A 26,511-nucleotide genomic window follows, 5' to 3' on the forward strand; every position below is an offset into this window, starting at 1 on the left:
GGTAGTCAAATCCACAAGACTCTTAGTCACTGGCCTTCTGGTCAACAGACACAGCTTTTCTTTTAGGTCCCAGGGAGGTGATCTTAGTCGCCGTCCCATTGCTCTGCTTCATAAGATGATGTCAGAAGCACTGCAGAAGTGCACTGGAGAGATATACTAAGGATGGATTTTTCATTACAAGCCCAAAGAATAAGCCTAGTAGGATCAATAAGTGATACTTGTGAAGGTTCTACGTGGGTGGACACTCCTTACTGGTAAAAGAAAGCACAGGAGCTCCATAAGTAGTGATGGGATGACTCATGAAGAACACAATTTGGGAAGGAAGATGATATCAGAAGGCAGCTTAGCTGTGTTGTGGGTATCGGTTTATGAAGCTTATCGTAAAATCTAAAAACTGTCCGGAGGAGTTTACCTGCATGGACTAACACAGTTTTCCAAGCATCAGTAGCAACTGGGAGTCAGTTTATAGGATAATCCATCCAACTTCCCTCCCGCAAATGCCATAAATCTGGATGCCTTCCCAGCTCATCTGGAAGAGAAACCTAGTGCCTACAGAACCAATGCTCTGAGACATTAATGCCGTGACTCTCAATAAATCAAACTCACCACCATTAAAAAAAAAAAAAATGATTCTGCAGAGCAATTAAAATTGATCAACATAATGATTCCATAAATTTTAAGCTATCAGTGCCTCGACTCAGTAAAATGTCTATGTCCTAAAACCAAAATGCCAGGATGTCATTGCAAAAATTGGGCAAAACCTGGTTCAAATGCTACATCTTAAATTTGAGGCTGTGCCAAGGCAACCAGCAGGAAAGTATTATGGGGGCACATGTCTGTAAAAAGATCGCAATTCTCTCATACTACTTGCTATTCCAGCTTAACCAGCTCTGTTAACAAGGGGCATGCATAACAGCTTCCAGTGCAAAGTATTTGTGAAACATGAATATCAAGTGTTAATATTCTAGTTCGCGTCATCAAGTTGCATAGTCCCAAAAAGAATATGCCCCTCAAGAGCAGAAAATGATCCCCTTTTTCAGAGCAGACATTGAATAGAAAAACATTGGAAAACAAGGATTGTAAGAAAAGGCATGATCATGTTATTACAGAACTGGAATGCTCAAAGAGAAAATGAAAGCAAAGTCCAGCCACCTTGACTCCAATATTTGACCCCAAATAAAGTGAATATTTGACCCCAAACAAAACCTTAAGAATGAAAGCAGCACACAGCGACCGTAAGCAAATAATCAACGTTCAGAATTGGGTGCGTGCATTAGAAAACGGAGCAGGGTGATCTTTCCTTGTAAAACATCCAGGAAAGGAAAGAAGAAAGTGCAAATGTTCAAAAAGCCTCCTTCCTGAGTAGGGGGTTATACATGATTTTTAAAACATCTTTCCCAGTACATATTTTCTAAACATTTTTATGATCAAAAAATATTTTTAAACATGTTAAAGGCATTTCAATTAATTCAAGAAGTATTGGGGGCAGGGGGGAGGTCAGTACAGAAACACGGTCCTGCTGCATTTATAATTATTTACTCTTGTTCTTGGCCTGAGCCTTTCTGGCTGAAAACCAGGAAACCCAAGTTAGAGACGAAGAGGATGAGTAAATGAAAGATCAGACTCTCCTTCAGTATTTTCCTTTCCTGCCTTTTCAAATCTAAGACTCTTCATGTGTCCCGATCTGTTTTAAAAAAGGCCTCCAAACATCTCCAGCTCCCTCCCGTGTTTATCCCACAACTAATGATACACAAAGGGAGCTAATTCTTGACGTCTCAGGTCTCTTCCAATCTCAGATTGGGGCTTCAGAAGGTGTTTAGCGTTTTAGAAACTCTTCCAAATCCGATCATTTTAAAAACTTCCCGTGTTACACTTGGTGCTGCACAGTCTGGGCCACTTTGCAGGGGAGAGAATCCTTCCTCGTTTCTGTTTTCATCAGCTCCCTCTGCCCTGGAATCTGCTGGAGCTTCAGGGACAACAGTGACTGGATGTATGTAAATTCCATGTAAATGCCAAGATTTCTTTCTTTTTTTAAGATGTTATTTATTTATTCATGAGAGACACAGAGTGAGGCAGAGACCCAGGCAGAGGGAGAAGCAGGCTCCATGCAAGGACCCCGATGTGGGACTCGATCCCAGGACCCCGGGGTCACGACCTGAGCCAAAGGCAGATGCTCAACCGCTGAGCCCCCAGGTGTCCCTATAATGCAAGATTTCTGCCACTAGGTATTAAGCAGCAGTGAAAGGCAGTGACTAGAAACAACTTCCTCAACTTGGGGTAACTGACGTTAGGGAAACCAGGAATTGCTCAGTTCAAACACGGATGAAAGGCTGAGGTTTGGGCCGGGGATACAAGGAGTTTCATCTGTGCAGGTGGGACGGGGTGGGGTCGACAAAGGATTTCAGTCATTCTTCTAACTCTGGCCATCGCCAGCATCCTTACCCAGAAAGGCCGTGGTCAATACGGAAAAGATGCATGCTCTTTCCTGCGGCATTCAAAGGGTACAAAGGAATCGACACCAGGGGTCTTGAATTTTCAGGCTACACCTTACGATAAAAACTACAGGTATCATCTGTCTGACATATTACTTTGGAAAATAATTGACATTTTAAAAGCACGTGCAGGTGGCTCAGCGGTTTAGCGCCTGCCTTTGGCCCAGGGCGTGATCCTGGGGACCCGGGATTGAGTCCCATGTCAGGCTCCCTGCATGGAGCCTGCTTCTCCCTCTGCCTGTGTCTCTGCCTCTCTCTCTCTCTCTCTTTCTGTGTGTCTTTCATGAATAAATAAATAAAATCTTTAAAAAATAAAAAAATAAAAGCACGTGCAATAGCTGCCCATCGTTAACCTGCCCAAGGCCTGGGTGCTCTAGGCGCCCACTCGGGGATGCACACACATACCACAAACACACACATTTCTCATGGGCGTCTGAGAATCAACCCAGGAGGGAAGGGGAGGGCAAGATGACTCAGCCCACACGGATGCTCTTTGCTTCCGCACCGTCCAAAGGCCTCCCTCCCAACAGAAGCACCATCTCGCCGCAACCCCCAACACCCGTACCTGTACTCTGGGTTTGATGTTGGGGCTTCTTGTGCCACTTCATTCAATGAACACACCTGCACCGACTTCCCTGGGAACTGGCACTGGCGAAAGGAGGTGTCTCTCAGGATGTGCGACCTTTCCAGGGATGTCAGCCTCTGGAACAGGCTCCCTTTCCTACACTTCTCTACCTACGGCCTTCAGACTGTGCTCTGGGTCCCTTAGTGGCACATCTCAGGTTCTGCAGATGATGAAGGCCCCAACTATGACATCATCCTTTCATGCTTTTACAGTTTTAGTTGTAAAGACAACTGGAAAGGAACAGGTGAGTGCTTATCGAGTGCATTCCATGCTGGTGTCGCACTAAGCCGTTCACAGAGTCCTTTATTTAATCTTTGCCATAATTATAAGATAGGTCCTTCCTACCTTAAAGGTAAAATAACAGGGACGCCCGGGTGGCTCAGTGGTGGAGCATCTGCCTTCAGTTCACGGCATGACCCCGGGGTCCTGGGATCGAGTCCTGCATCAGGCTCCCCGCAGGGAGCCTGCGTCTCCCTCTGCCTGTGTCTCTGCCTCTCTCTGTGTGTGTCTCTCATGAATAAATAAATAAAATCTTCAAAAAATAAAATAAAGGTAAAAAAAAAATGGAGGCCCAAGAAGAATGGAGACCCATTATTTTCCAAAGGGCACAGAGCTTGTGGCAGAGAATCTGAACCCAGGCAATAGGGTGCTAGACTCTCTCCTCTGAACTAATCTACTCTCTGATTTGGGCACATCTGTTTCCATCTCCACAAAGCTTGTGCATGTCAGCCCAGGGCCATTTCTCTGCCCCCAGAATTCCTCTAGTTTTCAAAGTCTCTTGATTGCCAGGGATTCCTCATAATCTCTTTATCCAGTCTCTCCAACTAGGTTACAAATGCTTGAATTGTAGGGCTATGCCCTCCCTCCGTGATGCTCTCCGGTGTGTGTGGCAGGGCTTCAAGGATCTGACACGAGTCTAAGAAAATCCAGATGAGGGCACCTGGGAGGCTCAGTCGGTTGAGCATCTGCCCTCAGCTCAGGTCATGATCTCAGGGTCCCCCCAGTTGGGATCCCTGCTCAGCTGAGGAGTCTGTTTCTTCCTCTCCCTCTGCCACTCCCCCCAGCTCATGTGCTCTCTCTGGCTCTGCTGTCTCTCTCTCTCAAATAAATAATCAAAATCTTTAGGAAAAAAAAAAAAAGAAAGATATTCCTTTCTTTCTTTTTTTTTTTTTAAGAAAGAAATTCCTGATAAATGACAGTACAGATCGGAAGTTGGATCTTCATCTATCAAGTGCCAGGAACCAAGATGAGAGGATACAGTTCAACGGCTAGGTGGCAACTGCCAAGGAGAGGAGTACAGGTTGGCAGTCTAGATGTGGGAGCGTAAGGAAGTTACTCAAACCTTCTGCGGCTCTGGGGCCTCACCCGTGCAATGGTGTCATTGATCCCTGGGGAACGGGGCCACCGTGAAGGTTAGAGACGGTGCACAGGGCCAGGGTATGTGATGAGGGAGCAGAAGGCAGGTGAGGACACAGCACGAGCTTACACCCTGCAAACCTCCCCACTCCCATCCAAGCTGGGATACGTGTGACATTCCCCAGGTGCTCCTGGAGGCCCTAAAACTAAGGGAAGGACAAAGCAAATGGCTGAATGACAGAGATCCCAGTCCTGTAGGACATCGGTCTCCACCAGTTCACCAGTGTCTCGGTGATTGACAAGGAAAAAAGGATTCTTATCCACAGCCTAACTCACAGAGACCCAGAGAGTCAACTTCCTGGAGCCCTAACATCACCCTCCCCTCCATGAGTGATGGGGGAAACAGAGGCAGAAGGGAATGTAAGTAAAAGAAAATGTCCTCTTAACCTGCAGCCCATTGACAAATACTTGAGTATATAACGTTCCTCTAGAAAGATCTTAACTATCTTCATATTAAGGCCTTACCAGAGGGAAAGAAGACCTTAGCTTGACAATAGCCAGGCCTTTATTGCACCAGAGATGCCTCAAGAATACTTCCTTGGCCTTTGTCTCTGGACCTCACCAATGTTCCAAAACTACCTCCTAAATACATGAAGATAGTTTATCGAGAATGGCCACTGCTTAGATACGCCAAGTACCCTTAGATTTAATTAGAGCTAAGCTATCCGAACCCCCACCCCCCAAAACAAGCCACAGACGTGCTGAATCCAGGGATGAGAGTAAGGGGATACAGAGCCACTAGACGAGGTTCCCGGAGGCTGCTCCCTCATCTGGAACCAGCAAAATCCGCTCCTGTAAACTTCACACACAAAAGGGCTCCGCGAGATTTCAACTTTAGAAACAAAACAAGAAAAAAAAAAAAAAAAGAAAAAAGAAACAAAACAAGAAAAGAGTTCGGTCGTGAAGACAGTTCGCATAATACTGTGTGATCACGTTCAGAAAACGTACAGACAACAATGCTTTCAAATCCATAAAAAGTTGTTTACTACCAGTGGGGGGAATGATGAGGGCGTAAAGTGCATATGGTTAGCGAAGCAGATTATCCCCCTCAGAGAAAACAAAGTGTAAAGAACACGTAGCTACAGAAAACACTGTCTGGCTTCCGAAGGCCCTACACTTTCTCGGCCCTCTCCTCTCTGCCTTTCCGAGCATCTACTGCCACATTCATGGTTCACCCTCGTTTCCTTCAGACCTCCGCAGAAATGGGCCACCTGCCACACACCAGCTCTCGGAGCTCTACGAGTCTTTCTCAATGACTGCAATACAATCACCCCGTCTGCTAATTATTAGACGCTAAGAGATCTGCAATCCTCCTAGCACTGCCGGGCCCCTCACCATGAATTAGATCAATGACCCCCGACACGGGCTATAAAGGACCTTTTCCACTCTTGGGCCCAATGGACTGGATTCAACCCAACACTGAAAGGCACTCTACTCGTTCAGACATCTCCGGGCCTCTCGTTCTCTTAGAAACGCCCGTCTGTATTCGTTTTTGCCAAATCCAAATTACATCCGTGACTATGACAAAGAACAACAAAAGTCAAATGAAACTCTTTTCTTTGTTCTGTTTTCCCATCAGCATCTTAACTATCACATTTAATAAATCTAAAAGCTGTTCCTGTTAACAACACAGCCCAGCAGTCCATGATTTTTTAATTTTTTCCTCCCCTCTCAACCTGTTCTTCTTTTCATTTTACTTCTCACTATTCTTCAAAAGAATATGTTAATAATGGGCACAATGCTGGTAGTCTTCCACTGATGCTGTGTTTCACTCCTTAAAAGAAACACACAACTTTTCTTCAATATCGTTGCTTAAAGGCAACCAAATAGCGAGGAGATTTAAAAAAAACCTACGATGACGCCCAGAATAATAGCAAATATACGGTGTCTGTAATTTTCTCTTAAATATTTCAATATTGACAATTCAATGCAAGGAAGCGTGTGTTGTTTGAAGGTTAATACAAATAATGCACCTGTAGGGTGCAGATCAGTGGTCCTCAAACTCGGGATGCTTGAGAACCACCTGGAGGACTTGCTCACACAGATGGCTGTGACCCACCACACAGATCCGCTGCATTGACAGAAGTGCAAAAGCTCTGGCATCTTCTAACAGGTGCCCAGGGGATGCCTGGCAGTTCCAGACTCCACACTGTGATAAATGTTGTAGAAAACACTTGAAGTTCCCTAATCCAGAGTCCACGTGTATGTGCGTGGGTAGTAGGCATTTTACAGACTTCACTCAAAGGTCTACACACGTTTGAGGAAACGGAGGAAGGGACGCCTACTGACACTGGCTTCAGTTTGTAAATCAAGTAGCATTGATGGATTCCATGATCTCGGCCTCCACTTTCTCATCTGGAAAGGAGAGGACTTCTCTCACCTGAGGATCGCGTTAGATAATGCCCGAGTCACAGGTTGTAAACTATAAAGCACTGTTACCATGATGACTTAGAAACGTATCCACTCCACAAAGAGCATCCCATAAGAAGGATGGTTACTCGGGACACCTGGGTGGCTCAGTGGTTGAGCATCTGCCTTTGGCTCAAGGCGTGACCCCAGGGTCCTGGGATCAAATCCCGCATCGGCCTCCCTGCATGGAGCCTGCTTCTCCCTCTGCCTGGGTCTCTGCCTCTCCCTGTGTGTCTCTCATGAATAAATGTATAAAATCTTTAAAAAACAGTGGCTGTTCAGATTGACCAATGAATCGCCGAGACTGTTTTTCCTCCAGGGAAAACAAAAGTAAACATGTTTGTCATGTGTCTTAATTTTTTTTTTCTTTTAATAGAGTTGATATGTAACAAAAAATAAAACGAAAAGTTCCTTTATTAAATGTTTCTGAATTGCTGTTTGAATTTTTGTAATTCTTACATTACGGAGATTCATTGACTGATAGACTTCATAAAAGAAGTATATAGCTACTTAGTGATGTCTCAAATGTTGAACCATACAGTTTCACTGCAAGAGACCCTCAAGTGTCTCAATACACTACAAAATCTAGATCCTGCAATTGGTTCAGATTGCTTTGGATGGGTCTCTGAGGCTTTAAGCTTATGACTCTCCCTTCATTATATCACAGGATTCATCCTTTTGTAACAGATGTTGTTAATGTGGGTCCGTATGTTACAGTTTAAAAATTTTAAAAACCCACAATTAGAACATGCTGCATAACCTTTTTTTTTTTTTTTTTTCTTTTTTCTGGTGGAAATAAAGCCTGAAGCCTTAGGTCAATAGAGGTAGTCCTACAGATGCACTTGTGTCTCAAAGCAAAATGAGCCACTGCAGATGAAACATAAACACTTATGACAACAGCAGAGCAAAGCAGTGTCATGCTCCCAGACCTCCCTCTAACCACACAGCCACGTGGCCGGGACCAGTCGCTTAAAATCAGTCACTCCAGCAATAAAACTAGGGTAACGCTACGCCATGCCCAAGAGCTCTGATCTTAGACGTCACTCACAGCCTTCAAATGTCCTCTGCTCTTATTCCTTGTTCCTGCTGAGCCTCCATCACAGTCCGTGGAGAGGAATGTTTCATTTTTTAAAACGTAATAATTACATAATATACAATATTGACCTATGTCAATACTTGGCTTTTCCTTCTTTCAATCAGCTGAGTAAATACTAAAATTACCTCTTACCAAATTCTTGAATAAATGAAGATTCAGTATTACCAAAAGATACACAACCTTTACATTGTGTAAGAGCTTTTCTTTCTTTCTTTTTTTTTTTTTTTACTATATTAGTTTTAATTCTTTATTTTTTAATGTTTGCTCTATGCCTAATGTGGGCCTTGAACTCATGACCCTGAGGTCAAGAGTCACATGCTCTACAAACGGAGCCAGCCAGGCACCCTCATGTGGGAGCTTTTTATGATGCCAGCCTTCATAGAAAATTCTGCAAGATTAAAGAAGCTGCTGAAAAAAAATAAAGTATATATCAGGCTTCCTCATCCATCTTTATATTTACTATTAAATTATCTGTGATCCTTAAAAAAAACATCCCGTCAATTAAAGCCCGACTATTCTCTAGATATAGGGAACACTCAAGGTACTCCATTAATTAAAGGCAAGAGGGGGAATATTTATCTAGCCACAGGAAGGAATTAAGTAGTATTGCCTTCTTTTGATGATAAAAGGTATTCCTGTCTTCCCCCAAGAAGCACTGCTAACATATGCCTGTCTACCAAGCCTAGACATTACTGAACTGAAATATTTCTTTGGAAGTAGATAAATATAAGTCAAATAAATTCTGACTATAACAATTCCCATCAGGAATCAGAAAAAAACATTCAGCCTATAAAAGAAAAACATGAAGGCGCCTGGTTGGCTCTGTCGGAGTCGGTGGGGCGTGTGACTCTTGATCTCAGGGTTGTAAGTTTGAGCCCCACGTTGGGTGAAGAGATTATTTAAAAATAAAATCTTTAAAAAAAAAAGAAAAGAAAAACATTGTACTTCACTGCTTTCTTCTCTGAAATTCACTTTTATTTCAGTTAAACCATATAGAAATGAGATTAAATAGCTTTCGTTAGTCCGGTACGTGGCATCACTGGTACTTAGTGAATTGATTCCCTTAATAAAGAGATTTGTTTCTCAGGGATGACATAATTGGATTTATGTTACTAATTTCACAGGATTCTTTAATAGACAAATGTGATAAGAACAGTTTACTGAAAAGAATATTGTCTCGCTCACTTAAAGGGGTACCTGCTTCTCCAAGATGCGGCTGGATCATTGTTTTGTTGTCCAAGATGACAAGTCCCCCGGGGCAGTTCCTGGACGTGCCTTTTGTAATCAGGGTCACATTTCTGGTCATCATCAGCCTAAATTTCCTTTGTTTCTCCTTTCCTTTTGGGATTCTTGGTAGGTGGCAGGCATTAGACTAGGAGAATGCAAAGCTTGCATCTTTTTAATTGGCCTTGAAGGCAGCACAGAGACGTTCTCATTAGCATACTTATCTCCTCTGCTTTTGTGCTGTGGGTGCAGGGAGCATAGTCTGGGCTCCGAGCTGCTCATTAAAACCCCAGGTAATAACCGCACACAGGACAACCGTCGCTACTCCCAGACCGCGTTGCTCCAAGCCCACAAGTGAACGTAACTTTGTCATAAACGATGCTTCATGGCACTACACAACGATATTTCCTACAAAGCGTCTAACTGCTCACTTCTTGACTCAATCATCTTCATATTTAAGGCTTACAGCCATTAGAAGAGCTTTAGCCAGGATTCCTTTGTATTAATAAAATTGGCATGTGTCTCTTTTATGCCTTTATGGATAAGAGGCACTGCTGACCTTGTAAGTATTACATTTACAACACACAGAAGTATTTGAACAAGTAACCTTAATCAAGTCTTCATTTTTTTTTTCCCCTCATTCTTCAGTGGTTTTGTTTTGTGTTTTCTTTTTTTGATAGTTGGCAGATTTTTCTCAGTCAGGTCAAATAACAGGTTTGAAACAAGGCTACACAGGAATGTGCAAGCCATCTTACTGCATAGACTTGAATTGTTTTAAATAAAAAAAAATAAATAAACCAAAAATCCCAACCTTCTGTTCTTTTTTTTCTTTTTTAATATTTTATGTATTTATTTGAAAGAGGGAGAGAGAGAGAGCAGGAGCCAGAGCAGAGGGAGAGAGAGAAGCAGACTCCCCACTGGGCAGGGAGCCCAATGCAGGCCTGGATCCCAGGACCCTGAGATCATGACCTGAACCCAAGGCAGAGCTCAACCAAACTGATGGTGCCCCTGAACTTTGTTCTTAAAATGTCCACGACATACTGAAATATCTTAATTAGTCAACTCCCCCTGTACAAATATCCTAGGAAGGCTTAGGTAAGCTCGAAAGTATTCAAAAGCAAAGGCAGAAAGATATTTTTAGCAGCTGTTACTGAAGTCATCAATTTGTCGGATTTCTTGTAGGATGTTTAGGCTCTTTTTATGTTAGTACTTAAGCATTTTAGTATCTGAGGAATCTTAAAATACTTGCTATAAATAATATAAGGAAAAATAATAACTCACATATTTTGCTCAAGGACATTCATAAAAGAGCCTCCCTCCCCACCCCCAAGACAAATTTTGCAGATAGTTTTGTAGGGTTTCAACTTAAGCTGGTAGTGAGAGGTTTTCTTACAAAGGGAAGGTTTGAGTTCTACTGGAATCTATTTGAATGAGACTGTTTGAAGAATACACTGCCTGAGGTTGGGGATTTGTGAGCCAGACACTCAAAGTAGGAGGAACAGACTTCCATTCAGTATCTTCAAGCAAAAATACCCCAATTCATGTTGGGAGCAAAGAGGCATAGAAAGCAAACCACAAAAACATCCCTGCGTCCTTGGGAGAACTGGTTGTGGGGAATCCAGGGAAAACAAGACAATAGCATAAATATCCTTGCAAATCCACACGCAGGGCAATTTGCTCACTGTGAGGTAAATGCCTTTCCATTCTATTTTTAAGTTTCCAGCAACTTCAATGTTTCCGTGAGTGTGTGTGTGCGTGCGTGCATGTGTGATTTTTAAGAACCTTGGGCACAGAAGCAAGGTGAGAGGCCCAGGGTGAGTGTAAATTGATGCTGTGTTAGCTGTGAGGGTGGTGAAAAGTAAAACCTCGACCAGAAGTGACATTTTAGGAAGAGATGGGAATATGCTTCCAGGTATGGGAATTGAGGGAGCCAAGGGTATTAAATGGATGTCTTAGAAGTCCCTAACCTTTGCGAGGTCTGAAAATCAATAGTAAAACTCTTTTATCTGCACAACCCCAAAATATTTAGCTAAAATGTGAAGTTCAAACACCGTCAGATACATTGTTTGGTGTTGTGAAAATGAGAGATAACAATTTTTTTTTTCCTTCCTGTGGCATCGGGGGAGTGTTTGGGTTGGGATAGGCGATCCAAGTGGCCCTGTTCACGTCACAGTTAAAGAAACCTTGAGGCTGTTTAAGCCATGAATAACCTCAAGACATTTGTTATATTTGTTTCCAACAAAATGTTAATTTTACGTATTTTGATATACTCATTCCCCAGGGGGGAAAAAATCAATGGTGATGTTTTATAAGACAGGAATAAACTCTGACTCTAGATTTCCTGCACCACTGTATGAGGTTTTCTTTCCCTGTCATTATGGCTTCAATTTTAAAAATTGCTATTCTTGGTGCTATCAGATCACTCTGCCGGTGTTACCATAATAACCAGTGGTATACATTTATTTATTTCCAGAGGAATGCCAATTGATTTCTCCCCAGATGAAAAACAAAGGACTTGTGTCAAACCACTCTGGTGCTTCTTTCAGTTGAAGCATTATGAACAAGCTTATTCTATTTTATAGCATCTGCCAATCTGTAACTTTAATAAGAAAACAACTTTTTTGATACCCTAAGCTAAAATAAATAAATAAATAAATAAATAAATAAATAAATAAATAAATAAATCCACCCACAGGTAATAGAATCATCTTTGTTAGCAGGAAGTCACTGGGATTTATTTATTCATGGCCTGATAAAACTTCAAAAAAGTGCTCTTTTGAACAAGAAATGACTCATGTACATTGAGGAGCTCCTGAATGTCACCCAGGATTTAGTTACCACTGTGAGATTAAAAATGCATTACAATGCTAGGCAGCTTTCAGGCTGATGAGGGAGAAAGGAAGGAGAAAGGCATCATGGAATAAAGGCGGGGATGTTGAGAGAAAGGGGGTCACAACCCTTCTAAGTGAGGAAGAAAGAGGCACCGAGAGAGGAGCTATCGAGTAGATGGGTGGTCTCCTCGGACTTGAGACTCACACGCAAGTGGGTGAATCCATTTCGAAAGTCACTCTACATGGTCATTCCTGGCAAAATGATGCTTAGGAAGAAATGGACAAGGGTCGGCAAAATCCTGAATCCTGAGAAATGACTGGATCTAAAGAGCCAAGTATGGACATTTTGAAATAGCACACATAATGAGTAAGATGGCATGGGCGGGCGAAGGCGGGGTGGGGCGGGTTACATTCTGTGGTCATTTGGTAAAAGTAGCATCCGTGATGGAACCTAACCAGAATTATAAAGTGATCAGCTTGAAAGTCTAATTTAGACATAAATTTAGGGGGTCTCTGGGTGGCTCAGCGGTTGAGCATCTGCCTTTAGCTCAGGGCATGACCCCGGAGTCCCAGGATCGAGTCCCACATTGGGCTTCCTGCATGGAGCCTGCTTCTCCCTCTGCCTGCGTCTCTGCCTCTCTCTGTGTGTCTCTCATGAATAAATAAAAATCTTTAAAATAAATAAATAAATAAATAAATAAATAAATAAATAAATACATACATACATACATACATACACACACATAAATTTAAAGTGGTATTTAAAGACCATGGGTCACAAGTATAATCTCTCTGGATGGTGTAAGAGACGGGACAAAAGGTCCTGAACAAGAAATAGTCATTATTCACACCTTATAGTTCTTTACACGAATTTCAGAGAATCTTGGTGGTAGGTATTGTTCCTTACTCATGCACAAATCTTTGCACCTCTAAATGCAGAGAAGATCTGCACTCCATCAACCATAGGCCCTTTTCTCAACACACCTCCACATGTTAAGTGACCATGAACACACACACACACACACACACACATACACACACGTGCATGTGCGCCTTCTCTGTGTCTGTGTTAAAGACCATGCTCCATTACTCATTTTCTTTGATGTACATGTTCTCCCCACAGCCCCAAATAGTTAGGATTATAATTTGCATTTGACACCTACTTCCTTCCCACTGAATCTGATTCAAAAGTGTATATTTAAATTCATGAAACCTGAGTACAATAGAGGCTACTGCAGATGAGCACCATTTAATAGGAACCTAATAAATTTTTACAAAGCAAAGCAATCATCTTAGGAAAAAAAAAAAAAAAAAAACCTTTGCTGTAAAATTCATCTAAATACATTATTTAATCTATCCGAAGTATTTCTTTAATAATTCAAAGTTTCAAAAGATTAAGCACATGTTATTACCAATTGTTGACCTTTTTGGAATTGTGGTTTTCATTAGAATTAAATGAGCAGTACACAAGGCTGAAAATATTTTAAGATATTCGCAATTCACCACTCAAAATTCTGAGAAGGCCTGTTCTAATCAAAATGTGTTCTTCCGGCCTTTTGACCTACAAGGAATGTATTTCTCATAAAAATGTGGCATGGTTGTCTAATCCGTTTCACTTAATAGTGTCATCGTGACTACTCTTTTTTTTCTACTTAAGGTACTTTTTAAGCGAGTTAAAATTGTGGCAGATTCTGTTATGCTTCACTGGGCTTCATGATTCTTTGAGTCATGTAATTAAATGATCACATAAAATAAAAACCTGGCGGTGCCGATCAATCAAAGGAGTTTTGTGCTTTCAAAGATGAAGAATCAAATGTCAAGAAGGACTCATCCTATAAGGGCCCCAACTGCAACTGAGGTCTTAGCGACTTCAATGAATAAAAAGGTGATTCGCTAACAAGACATGTAGGAGAGTTTCTGGGATTCTGGACGGCCGTGCCTTCTGAGTACCTGATAATCCAAGATTCAGTGTCATATTGTTACCCACATGCCGCACTTCTGAGGAAAAGGAACCCCAATATATAAATGGCATCCGGCTAACCTAATGGATGATCTGTCATTCTCCATTTTTTTTATTTTATTTTTTTAAATAACCAAACCTAATCAAAGTGATGCATGATTGCAATCATCCACAGGATTCTCTGGTCAGGACTTTTCCAACATGACATACATCTGCCTAAAGACGCAACGGACCTTCCAGTGTTGGCTTTTGCGTTCGGCTCTGTTCATTACACACTCGTCCCATCCACCCTTTCCCCCGCCCCCCCCAACTACTGCAGCTGTTTCTACCGAGTAATGAAAGTTGCTAGAGAAATCATATATACACATACATGTAAAATTAGGGAAACAAGCTGCTTTATTGCCCCGATTTAAAATAAGCTCAATCAGTAGAAAAGAAAAATACTATAATATACAGCTTGATGAGCAGCTGAAGACAAGAATATAGACTCAGACACGACTTCAGAATTCAGGATATGTCTCGCTCGCTGATGTTTGAACGAGATAAAGGACAGTTCTCCTTTAAATTTTTTTCTAAACCACTGAATGAACAAGTGGAATTTATGGGGGAATGGAAGCCAAAATAGGCAGATACGTAAAAATTCCTTAAGTATTAGTGTGAAGCTTTAAAAGCAGAGAGAGGAAAGGTCTTGCTTCTGTTTGATTTAGAGAGTTGTGACATTCTGTTAAGGCTTCCTCGGTAAGAATTCCAGGTGAAAAGAGTACCTTCCATAAGTCAGTGATAAGATACAAGTTACGCGGAACAGATTGTTGATCCTCCCTTGGGAGGGCAAACACACAGATCGACCGTGTGGCAAGGTGAGCCTTGAAATACAGATGCGCGAAATTACAAAGACTAAATCAAGAGGCACGTTAATCATTATTGCAAAGGTCTAGGGAAAAAGACATTGAAAGTATTTGCAAAAAAAGCAAACAGTCTTACTCTTGACGGTCGCCGTCCGGGTACAGTTGTAAAGAATCGCCAACTCCCCGAACACTTTTCCTGGCCCCATGGTACACAGCTTCACACCTTCTTTCGTGACTTCAACCTTACCATCTGAAAGGAAGAGACAACATCATTTTAGTCCTCTTGCACGGCTCCATTTGTTGCATTTTCAATATGCAACGAGGAGTACGAGGCTCATCTTTAAAACTGCAAAGCAATTACCAGTGGAGACCAAGCCTTCACCCGGATGCAATGCAAGAAATGCAATAAATCGCATTAAGAAATCCCACCCTTCTTTAAACTAATCTGATGTAAGACTGAAAGTCCCAGAAAAAGACAAGGTAAACACGTGTTTTTCCAAATACAATATTAGAAAAGTATGGTAATTCCAATTTTCATGTTATTTTCTGAATCTGAGCGAAAACCTGAGTAAGCGCGTGCTATCTTCTACGGCACACTTCACACGTGGGGGTTCTCATTTGAGTAAAGCACAGCTATTACGGGAAGGGAGATTGCTTTGACCCTTGGGCACTGTTTAATTGCAGCTCATGGTATCTTTTATTTTTAAGCATCTTATCTGACTTGGCCAAAACTGTTTTATATGCTTCCTAGCCCAGCAACACTGACTGTAAGGAAAAACAAACTAGGAGGGTTATGAGGGTGGAAAAAGAGGTATTAGGACCATTTACTTTCCACAAAGGACTTGGGAAATGAAATGCTAAGGAAGGAAGGAGCCAAGGACTCAGGGACTGTGGCTGGACATTGGTGCCTGCAAGGAAGGCAGATGCCATCCGTGAGGGAAACAAAAGTAGTAGGTTTTCAAAAAAAAAAAAGGTGCAGCTTTATACTGTCACCTCACATAACAGAGTGGGGCAGGGGATTGAATATAAAATGGGCAACACAATCCATTCCATATTAATACTCCCCCACACTTTATTATTCTTCCAAGTTTCTCATCCAGAGTCTACAGAAGAGCCTTCCGCTTGGCATGAGCTAGTGAAGGAATGAGATGAGCTGACGCTACCAAGTTTTCTCCAAACTTCAGACCTATAGGCATCGACTTTATGATTGTTCCTGTATCTACGTGTTTCCTATAATACTTAACTTTTTAGAGTTTGGGCTTTAAACACACTCCCACTTTAAAAAAATAAAAAGAAATCAACCCCCAGTATCAATAAGCAATAACATTTGTAAAATCATGGGGTCCATGTGTTGAGTTCTTCAAATACCTATTGAGATAAAACCTTCAGTATCAAAGAACTTTTTGGGGAAGTGTAATCCACGTACCTACCAGTCATGAGACATCAGCCTTTCAGAGAACATTGTTCTTTCTACCCTGAACACCATTTGATGTAAATAGTAACAGGGGAGAGAGAATTTCACAGTAATTAGGATAAAATTTCACACAAGATCTATTCACTACTCTTGAACTGTGTGTGTGCACCTCCTCCGTGCGTGATGAAGTTACCCAGGAATGAACAGATCCAACGATTCTGAAAGTTTTGATGTATTTTCTAAGGTGGGTCTGGCCACTCAAAATTTAGTCTAGCTTGGTCATGACTTCCTTCTCAACGGCAGAAAAGAAGACTCTTTCTTGGGATACCAGCCAAGTAAATCTATATTTTCCTAAACCTCAGATGTCCCTCGTCCATGTGTCATGTAGCCCCTTCCCTTTCAATGGTGAGCCTGTCCCCTTACGAATTTCATCTGCTGCTTAAGAATGAGAAATAGGTTTGGAAGCTAATGGGGTTAGGAGATTTATGCATCATTAAAAGTCAGACCAGGAGTTAAATCCTGGTTCTCTTATCTGTTTCTTACGAGCCTCGTGATCTTGGCGGGGGGGAGTCACTAATTTCTCCATGCCCTGGTTTCTTCATTAATAAAGTTGGTAAAAGGAAAGCGCTATATCATCGGGTGGTTGATAAAATGAAACAATTAAAGCAGGGGCAATGCTGAGCACAATGTCCAGCATATAGCAAATGATCAGGAAATACTAGCTCTAATTACGGGTGTTACTTTCATTTATCTCTTATCTAAAAGGTGGGAGAGCTTACTAGATCATACTGAAACACATTCTTCTATCGTCTGTTACAGAAACCAATCAAGTCTATGTAAGTTGGTAGATTTGTAGTTTTTCTTTTTTTTTCAATGGAAAAAAAGTATTTGTTTCAGATTCTCTATGGGTGAGGGGAGAGGGTGTGCATGTTTGAGAGCTTTGGGGCTCAAATCAATATTAAACCCAAAGAAGAAAATGGAAATTCAGGAAGTCACAGAATGCACTCTCTCGGTCCTCTCCCTCACCTGGCCACTCGCAGCCAACACTGGACGTGGCATTGCTTCAGCAAGTCTCATCTTATGGTGGAGACTCCCACGAATGGCAACGTAACCACTTTCCAGTCTTGACTTAAAGCTCTAGCTTCAATTTATATTAAAAGAAGTGAGAGCAAAATGATTAATGCCCAAAGAACTTCATACATAGCTGATTTTGTACAAGTCTGCTTCCCGGTCCCTTTGGGTCCCTAGCTAGAAGTCTTTGGTGGAAAGGGACCCATAGGAGCAAGAACAGTACTAAGAATCCTGCTGGGGCATATGGGGGGTTCAGTCAGTTGAGCATTTGCCTTCGGCTCAGGTCATGATCTTGGGGTCCCAGGATCAAAGTCCCTGCTCAGCGGAGAGTCTGATTCTCTCTTTTCCTCTTCCCCTGCTTGTCTCTCTCTCTCTCTCTCTCTCTCTCTCTCTCTCAAATAAATAAATAAAATATTAAAAAAAAAAATCCTACTGGACAGTTTGACAATTAGGGCTTCTCAACTAACAAAAGATAAGAAACATAGGATTCTTATTTTAGCTCAGTGGCTTCTTGAAGGATATCTGTGGACCCGTCACATCAAAGCTAATTAATAAAATCCAGATATTCCCCACTCTGGGAAGTTGTAACCGTCCCTACACCTACACCACAATGACCACCGTACTTGGGCCTGATGCTCTGAAAAACAATGCTCTTATAGCACTGATAGACTTCAACTGAGAGTTAGTCTTATAATTGATCATATTTCCTTTGAGATACAATCTCTAGAAAGCTCTAAAAGACTTTGGGGCAGGGGCACCTGGGTGGCTCAGCGGTTGAGCATCTGCCTTCAGCCCAGGGCATGATCCTGGAGACCCAGGATCGAGTCCCGCATTGGGCTCCCTGCATGGAGCCTGCTTCTCCCTCTGCCTGTGTCTCTGCCTCTTTCTCTGTGTCTCTCATGAATAAATAAATAAAATCTTAAAAAAAAAAAACCTTTAAAAAAATTTAAAAAAAAAAGACTTTGGGGCAGGAGATGTGTGCATGAATTCATTTCCAGTTCCAACTCATTTCCCTGGTCTTATTTCATATTTGCCTAATCTGTTCATGTCAAACTCATTTTTTAAACCATATGAATAATTATACATGTATATATATGTAAAGATAGGAATAAATAAGCATATGTATGATAAATACTCCTACATATGAATAATTAATGTTGGTAACAGAGGGATATAGTCCATATTAATTAGAGTAGCAAAAAAAAATTAAGAAGAGATTTACTGGAACAGATCGTATTCGAGAAATAGAAATTTGGATGTAAAACATCTTTTCCAGGTTAAGTCAGATGCAACAGATTCAGTATATTCACAATAGCCAAGGAAGGTAAGAATCTGAGCGCTTATGATAGATGAGAATGGTCCAGAAAACACTTTTTGGACAGAATTATCTAACTGGTAAACAGAAGCACAGTGTTTGAAAAATGTTACTCTGAATCGCAGTGCGATCACTTTTCCTCCTCACTCATACCTGCCGTGTGGGTGGAGTAAGTAATTCAGGGAGGCAGGATCAACTGGGTGCTAAAAAACACCCAGTACGTCTGGGTACAGACGTGGCATTAATTAGAGAGTTCTTTCAGAGACACGGGGAAGTGTTCTGATTTCCAAGAGCCCAGTAACGCAAGTTATTGATGCGAAGCGTGAATATGGTCAAGCTCCTTCGCTGCCCCACACAGCAACCTTGAGAAGTGATTATACGTCACAAAACTAGAAGTGATTATACTTCACAAATGATTTCCAAGTACAGAACATGTAGTAAACTTACGAACACGAAGAGTAAGACCGTCACGGGCCTACTGCAATGCACCGGTTCCCTCTTCCCACCTCATCAATGTCCTTGCACCTATTAGGGCCCCTAGTTGGACACCAGGGCCATCCTGAAGCCACTCGCCTAGTCCTGTTCTTCCTCTACCCTTTTTTCCACTCTCTGGCTATCTTCGAGGTTTGGTTTAAATCAACTTCAGTTGCCCAGAAAGGAGGTAGGCCTACGTGTGCTCAGGTTGGTGGTGAGGGGAATAACGTGGGTAAAACAAATAGGGAAAAAGCCATTTGGGCTCAAAATAGAGCATGCTTTTGCCAGAGGCTTATACCAACTTAGAAAGAACCCAGCTTGGAGAGTTGTTTTTTTTTTTTTTTTTTTTTTATATAATTTTAATTTGCTATTAACTTCAGAAGTGCATTTTGATGAGTTTTCTACAGGTCAGCATTGATTAATGTAATTTCTATTTCTCTTAAAGAAATCGCAGAGACTCATTAGCATTTATTCATGACTGCTTAATACTTTAATTTTCTAATATGGTAGATTCCAAATCAAAGACTTTTTTTTTTCTTCAAGAGTAGCAAAAAGACATTTTCAGAATGTCCTAGCAAAGTTTTAGACTTTTCCATCATTTTCCCCTAACTGAACTTGACAATGACTAGAGGTTATTAGAACTGTTATGTGGGCAAACTAATGACACTCCAGAATGTGGTCCATCTATATATCCACTTCTGTTCTTTTTATTCATTTTTGCTTTAGAAAAATATGGTATTATATTGGTATTATTTTTACCATGCACTGTCTCCACCACACACACACACAAAACATTCAAATCATTTCTATTTGGATTTTGCTAAGGTGTTAGTTGCTTACAGGAGAGATGTTGGCTAAGATAAGATTTCAGGGTTATAGTTTCATTCAGCTATTATCATCCCTGTAATTAGGATGAATAATTGAAGGTTTTATACTACCTTCAATGTGTTTTTTTAAAGATTTTATTTATTTGAAGGAGAAAGAGAGTACACAGGAGCAAGGGGAGGGGTGGAGGGGGAGGGAGAAGCAGACCCCTCGCTGAGGAAGGAGCCCACCATGGGGCTTCATCCCAGGACCCTGAGAGCATGACCTGAGCTTAAGGCAGATGCTTCACCGACTGAGCCGCCCAGGTGCCCCCCTTGAGTGCATTTTTTATTCTACTTCAGGCACCAAATGCCCATCTGGGATGGAATGGGCTGAGTCCTAAGTCCTGACACTTGTCACCTTGAGCAAAAATGAGCCCACCTCCTGCTTTTTGGCATCACAGTTAAGTGCCCCCTTGGGAGATGCTAAGAGTTAAGAGATCCATTATGAAGTATCCATAGTTTTGTCTGGCTTTCATAAGAATCAGTAGGCCCCATAAATAAGAAACTGAGTTTACAGGGAGACCCAGAATCGCCTGGCTTTGTTTATCTTTATGGGTTTCTCACTAACCTGTGGTTTTGTGCCATAAGGACTTTCATGATAAGGCAAATCAGCTTAGAGATTTATTACTGGCGGGCTGAAATAGAATGGCTGGCAATAACCTAATTACGAGCACTCTGTGCTTAGTTCCAATAACCTTGGTTGGAACATTCAAGACAACTTGATTGGCCATTATAGGCAGACAGGTGTTATAGCAAAGGTCCCATCACCTCCCTCCTCCAAGCTGTCGGACGACACCTTCCTGGTTTTGTAGGTTTGAGATCACAGATTCTACATTATCCACTCTTTAAATGGGTTTCTGTAGTTACTAGATTCAACAGGGACGTCCAGCATGTGGTGGTTGAGCTGTGTTGCCAGCAGCACGGGTGTGTGTCCTCCAGGAGACGAGGTTTGCTTACGGATCTGTTCTTTTGCCTTCGTTCAGTTTTATCAAGATGTAATTGGCAGAGAGGGACACCTGGGGGGCTTGGTGGTTGAGCATCTGCCTTTGGCTCAGGTCATGACCCCGGGGTCCTGGGATCGAGTCCACATCGGGCTCCCTGCATGGAGCCTGCTTCTCCCTCTGCCTGTGTCTCTGCCTCTCTCTCTGGGTCTCTCATGAATAAATAAATAAAATATTTTTGTTGTTGTTGTTTTAAAAAAGATGTAATTGGCAGAGAGCACAGTATTAATTCAAGGTGGGTAGCATAAGGCCTTTCGTAACATCTAATGCTAAATCATGACCACAGTAAACTCCGTTAACATCCATCATCTCACAGAGAGAAGAAGAAAATGTGTTCCCTCTTGGGATGAGGATCGTTAGCCCTTACTTTTCTGCGTTCCTAATGGATTAGGGATACTCTTAGGTCTGCTCTGCCTGACAGGGTCATGTTCGATGTGAGGGGTTTCAATCTGGGGAAGAAAGCAGAAATTGCTAAGGCTGCCACGGGCTACAGGGTAAACCCATCCACCTGCCAGGGACAGACTAGATTCTGAGACATCCCCCTTCAAACCTGTACTCCCTTGAGATGGGCCTTTTGAAAGCCAGCAAGAAGGAAAAAGACAGCCTCCCTAGGAGACCGGAGTTTGCTCTTGAATTAAAGAATGACAGTAGGTCAGCGCCTTATCAGTTTTCCTTTCAAGATTGCTTTCAACTCCAAATAGGCAAGGTCTCTCTGGATCTAAACGCTTGCTCCTTAGATGAGGTGTTCATCTGGATGACTGAAAACCATTCTTTGGCCAGTGAGCGAAAGCCTGTGGGAAACTGCCCTGTTTTCATGTCTTTCTCCCAAACCCAAAGTCTGTGCCACCCACTTCCAGTTACAGATTTTGCTTAGTAGTTTTCTCTTGAGGGGTTGGGGGGGTGGGGTGGGGTGGAGAGAAGGTTTGTTTTGGTTTGGGTTTTTCCCTAAACAATTTGTGTTGTAATAGTTTCTAGAACCATCAGGTTCTTAAACTACTTTGGTTGAGACCAAGCTTATCATTCAAAGAAGTCACCTTTCTCTGTCTGGCATGGTCAGAGCAAGAATTTTTCCGGGGAGCATGAACATACCAGTTAACCTAAATGAAATGCAAGAGAGTCTGAGGTTTAAGAGGCTCGCTGGAGATCTAGGAGTGAAGACCTTTGTTTCTGCTTCAATTAGGCACATCTGATTCCCTTCCTGGTCACGACTGCTATAAATACCCTTGACACAATTTTTCATTACACTAAATTACAACAGATCGATATATATGTAAATAGGAGATAAAATCGTCATAGTTACTCTTGGCAATGAGACTCAAAAACATAAATGAGGTGTCCAGAACTAAAAATCTGACTGTCTGACTTATGGAGATGGAGAGAGAAGGAAACACAAACACACACACACACACACACACACACACACACAGAGGGGGGAGGGGGGAAACCATGACTTGCATATTCAGATGCCTGAATTTCATTTGTTTCTATCTCTGAGGTCATAGGGCATATGCACATATTGACAAAAGAAGCCTATATGAGGAAACAATGACATTTAAGCAATTTGGGTCTAGAGCATCACCTGAATCATCAAAACGGGACTGTGGAAGGAGCGACTTACTTTGCACATTTCTGCCCTGAGAGATATTTAAGGAAGAGAGAACACACGGAAACCATCGCAGATGGGTCAACCGCTTACGGGCTATGAAGAGGCTTCTCGAAGGATTCCACGGGCATCCCACGTCTCTAATGCTTGCACACACTGTGTTTTAAAATCCTAGCACTCTAAAGTGTACAAAAAGCACTGGATGACTGTCTGCGGACTAATTTCAATTTACAGTGATAAGAAATCTCTAGCTCAATTTCTAGTGATGAGAACAGCTAGGGCAGAGGACAGACACATACAGGAGGAGAGGAGAGCAGAGGGACCGTTCCCTGAGCACACGAGAGTGCGACAGATAATCTGTCTTAATTAAGTCAAGTTTATTAAGCATAATTCCAGCAATATAGAAAGCCCGCTTGCTCTCTCATTTCTATAATTCATGAGCACCTTCAATTAGCCTCAACAGCGAATGGCCAGTTCCATTGTTCCTTCAAGACAGGGACATGGCAAAAGCACTGTTAACCGACTCAGACTTGTGGGCACCCAACGTGTTTTTGTTTTGCTTTAATATATAAGCTTGGGATGGACGCTTGGGTGTTCCAGTGGTTGAGCATCTGCCTTCAGCTCAAGGCGTGACCCCAGGGTCCTGGAATCGAGTCCCGCATTGGGCTCCCTGCAGGGAGCCTGCTTCTCCCTTGGCCTATGTCTCTGCCTCTCTCTGTGTCTCTCATGAATAAATAAATAAAATATTTTAAAATATATATATATTTTAAATATATATTAAAATATATATTAAAATAATATATTTAATAATATAATATTAAAATAAATATATTTAAATATATATATTTATAAGCTTGGGAGACCTCACTGTAAGACCGTGGTCCTTAACTGGGGGAAATTTTTGGCAACCTCTGGGAACAATTCTGGTGGCCACAGCTCGAGGGCAGGTTTCCTACAGGCACCCAGTTGCCAGAAGCCAGAGGGACCGCCAACCACCCTAGGATGCACGGCCCCACAACAAAGCAGCATCCGGCCCCAGACGGGAGGGGCGCCCCGACACGGAGAGCACCTGCTAGAACCCGTGCACGTGCATACCCTACAGTTAAAGGGAAAATCTTTACTTCCACTATTTGTTATTTAACCTTCACCAGATGTAAACTGCAAGCTAAAAAAAAAAAAAAGGTCGACACCAGGTTGCAATATTTAAGCAAACTGCACTGCCAATGGATTGAATGCAGCCACAAAGCTATTTACTGGATAATTTTCCCCAGCAGATGTCATCTGAAATAGAAGCACAGAACATTTTGAAGCAAGACGTACAAGAATATCCTACGGATGCTGGAGTGGCAGCCTTTTCCAGACACACTTGAGAATACCAGGCCCTGGTGGGAGCACCCACGGGCTGGGGGATCTTGAAGAGATTAAGAACTCTGTCTCGATGACCTCACTACAGATTCATGAGAATAGTATCATATTTTATAGGGTTATGGTAATTAGATTATGCTTGTGGCAAGAGGAAGATATAGACTGAGTTGTTCTTAAAATTTCCTTTAGACAAAAAAAAAAAAAAAAAAAAGGCAGTTTCAAGGAAGGATTGAAGCAGGCTCCCAGGAGGTCGGCTTATCACATTTAGGATCTGGAAAGAGCAGAGGGATACGGGAGCCAAGGCAGGACATGGGCAGGAAGCTGGGCATTGCCAAGTAAGGGGCCAGTAAGGAAAGCTTCAGATTTCAGGGAAACAGGTGGCTACTGTGCAATATTCTGCTACTTGTTGCCAGAAGCAATATCCCCCCCTTCTGCCCAAGTTAGTCTGCTCCACAGGTTTCTGGTGTGCAGGGTTTGGGAGAGGGGCTTGCAGGGAAGGTGCCCTGCTTGGAAGGGCCCAGGCCGGTGCTGGAGCGGAGGAGCGGACGTCCGGGGAGAGTCATCTAAATCAAGCAATTGTGAGAAATAGAAGACTTGGGAGTTTGCAGATTTTTTTAAGAGTGTTTCATCCAATTTCACTTGCAGCTAGGAACGTATCACTGTCAACACGTGAGTGAGTGAATGTGGCTTCAGTGGGAGAGGAGGTCCTTTTCCAAGCTCCTCTGACACCTTTGTTTAGCTCTGTTACGGCTGCTGGAGGCTGGAGGAGGAAAGGTTTTGAAATCATGTCTAAGTCACCTTGCTGGTTCGTGTAGCTCTGGACATGGTGATCACTGGGCACCCGGCTTCTGCGTGGCTGTGATGGGGACCTTCGCGACCTGCTTCATAGATTCATGTGTGACACGTACGCAAATGCTTGGTGTGGGCTTTCCACAAATATTGGGAAGCCCCCAGCTGATGGAGGGGCAACCACTTAACGCCTGGTTGCATACATGGCAGGGCTCAGCGGATACTCACCGGTGACCAGACTGAATTGTTCGTGAGGGGGACCAGGATGACCGTGATCGTGCTTGCAGGAAAGCCTTAGGATTTCATTTTAACCATGTTGCCTATCGAAAAAGGCAATTGGTCCACAAGAAAAACCACTGTCTTGGCAATTGCCCAAAATTGCCAAGAAGGCATTTTTTCTCGGCCCGTAAGAAAAACACCAATTGAAAGGGTCCACCTCCCAGTTCCACTTATGGAAGTACTGCTGTACTTTATTTTATCCAGTAGTACATGTCTCACAAGGAGAATATTTGACAGTTTAAAATATCTACACTTGTCGTAACATCACGTAGTTCTTCCCCTTTATGCAAGGCCCAGGATTCTCCAGAGTACATGGTGACCACTTACCTACCTTCGCATTTTTAAAAAGCAGAGGAAAAAAAAAAGTAACAACTATCTATGGTGCAAAATACTCTAAAAATCTATAAAAGCATGAAAAAGAGCGTTTGAATGTATTCTCTCAAAAGCTGTTGTCCAAATAGCCTGGGGCAGGTTAGCCGTGGGAGGATTTGGGTTGAAAGCTACTGCCCATGCAAGGAAGATACAGCCTTCACCACCGCCACGACCACCACGACCACCGCGACCACCACCACTACTACCACCACCACCACCATCCCCGTACCACACACGACAAAATAAGGTGGACTCAGGCTCATATTAGAGGGTAAATTGTATGGGTGTGACTCATACCCCAATAAAGCTGTTAAAAACCTGAGGATTTTGCACAGGCACGTAGTAATTGCTCAATTAGAAGACCAATCGTGTTAGTGTTTTATTATCCTGGACAAGAATATTTAGGAATCAGAGACGCTTTGGTTCCTCCCTCTTCCTAGAAAAACTGTCCTTACTCCCTTAGCGGAGTGACCTTGTCATCATGTGTGACCTCGTTTTCCTTCCCAAATCACCATACATGGCTTCCCAACTTCACTCTGGGACTAAGTAAGGACAGACAGTCACCTGCATGTTACACAATCGAGGACTATAAATACCTCTTAGAGTGAGCATGGGTCAGCTTCCCAATCTGTCCCTTAATTCTCCTGTAAGACCTGTTCACAATGGACACGGCTCCTTCCCTAGATTCTCTGCCCCCAAACTACAGAGCAAAGAGAATAAATCACCTACCTTGACTATTATTCTGATGATACCCCCTCCTAAGAAACTCACACTAGTGTCTTTAGGGTCAAACTCAAATGTCTACATGGTGTGTCCAATCTTCCCACCGCCCAGGATCTTCTCTAAATTAACCTGAGTTTGAAGAGCCCTCAAAGTCATTCTAGGTTTCAAACTTCATGGTCTAGTTCAAAGGTCCTTAACCAAATGGAATTCAGGGGGCTGAGAACTTAGATCAAACCTTCATATTTTCCAGAGTAACAAACTGCATTATGGTTTAACGGTACTTAGGATGCTGTTACCAACAGAAATCACATTTTTGTTATTGTACGACAGCTGTAGATATC

General features: G+C 42.4%; 1 protein-coding gene across 4 annotated transcripts in view; it reads right to left on the minus strand.

Annotated features, from left to right (window-relative positions):
* PRKG1 (protein kinase cGMP-dependent 1) overlaps positions 1-26,511 on the minus strand; it is a 1,199,334-nt gene that overhangs the window by 748,376 nt on the left and 424,447 nt on the right. For 3 of the 4 annotated variants that reach the window (XM_025441421.3, XM_025441420.3, XM_025441422.3), the window contains exon 3: positions 15,035-15,148. In XM_025441421.3, coding sequence (XP_025297206.1) covers positions 15,035-15,148 — 114 coding nt within the window. Of the gene's footprint in view, positions 1-9,235; positions 9,813-15,034; positions 15,149-26,511 lie in introns of those variants that run through there. The other variant, XM_035706141.2, reaches the window with a different exon arrangement.

This window comes from Canis lupus, chromosome 26 (genome assembly GCF_003254725.2).
Source record: "Canis lupus dingo isolate Sandy chromosome 26, ASM325472v2, whole genome shotgun sequence".
Classification (NCBI taxonomy): Eukaryota; Metazoa; Chordata; class Mammalia; order Carnivora; family Canidae; genus Canis; species Canis lupus.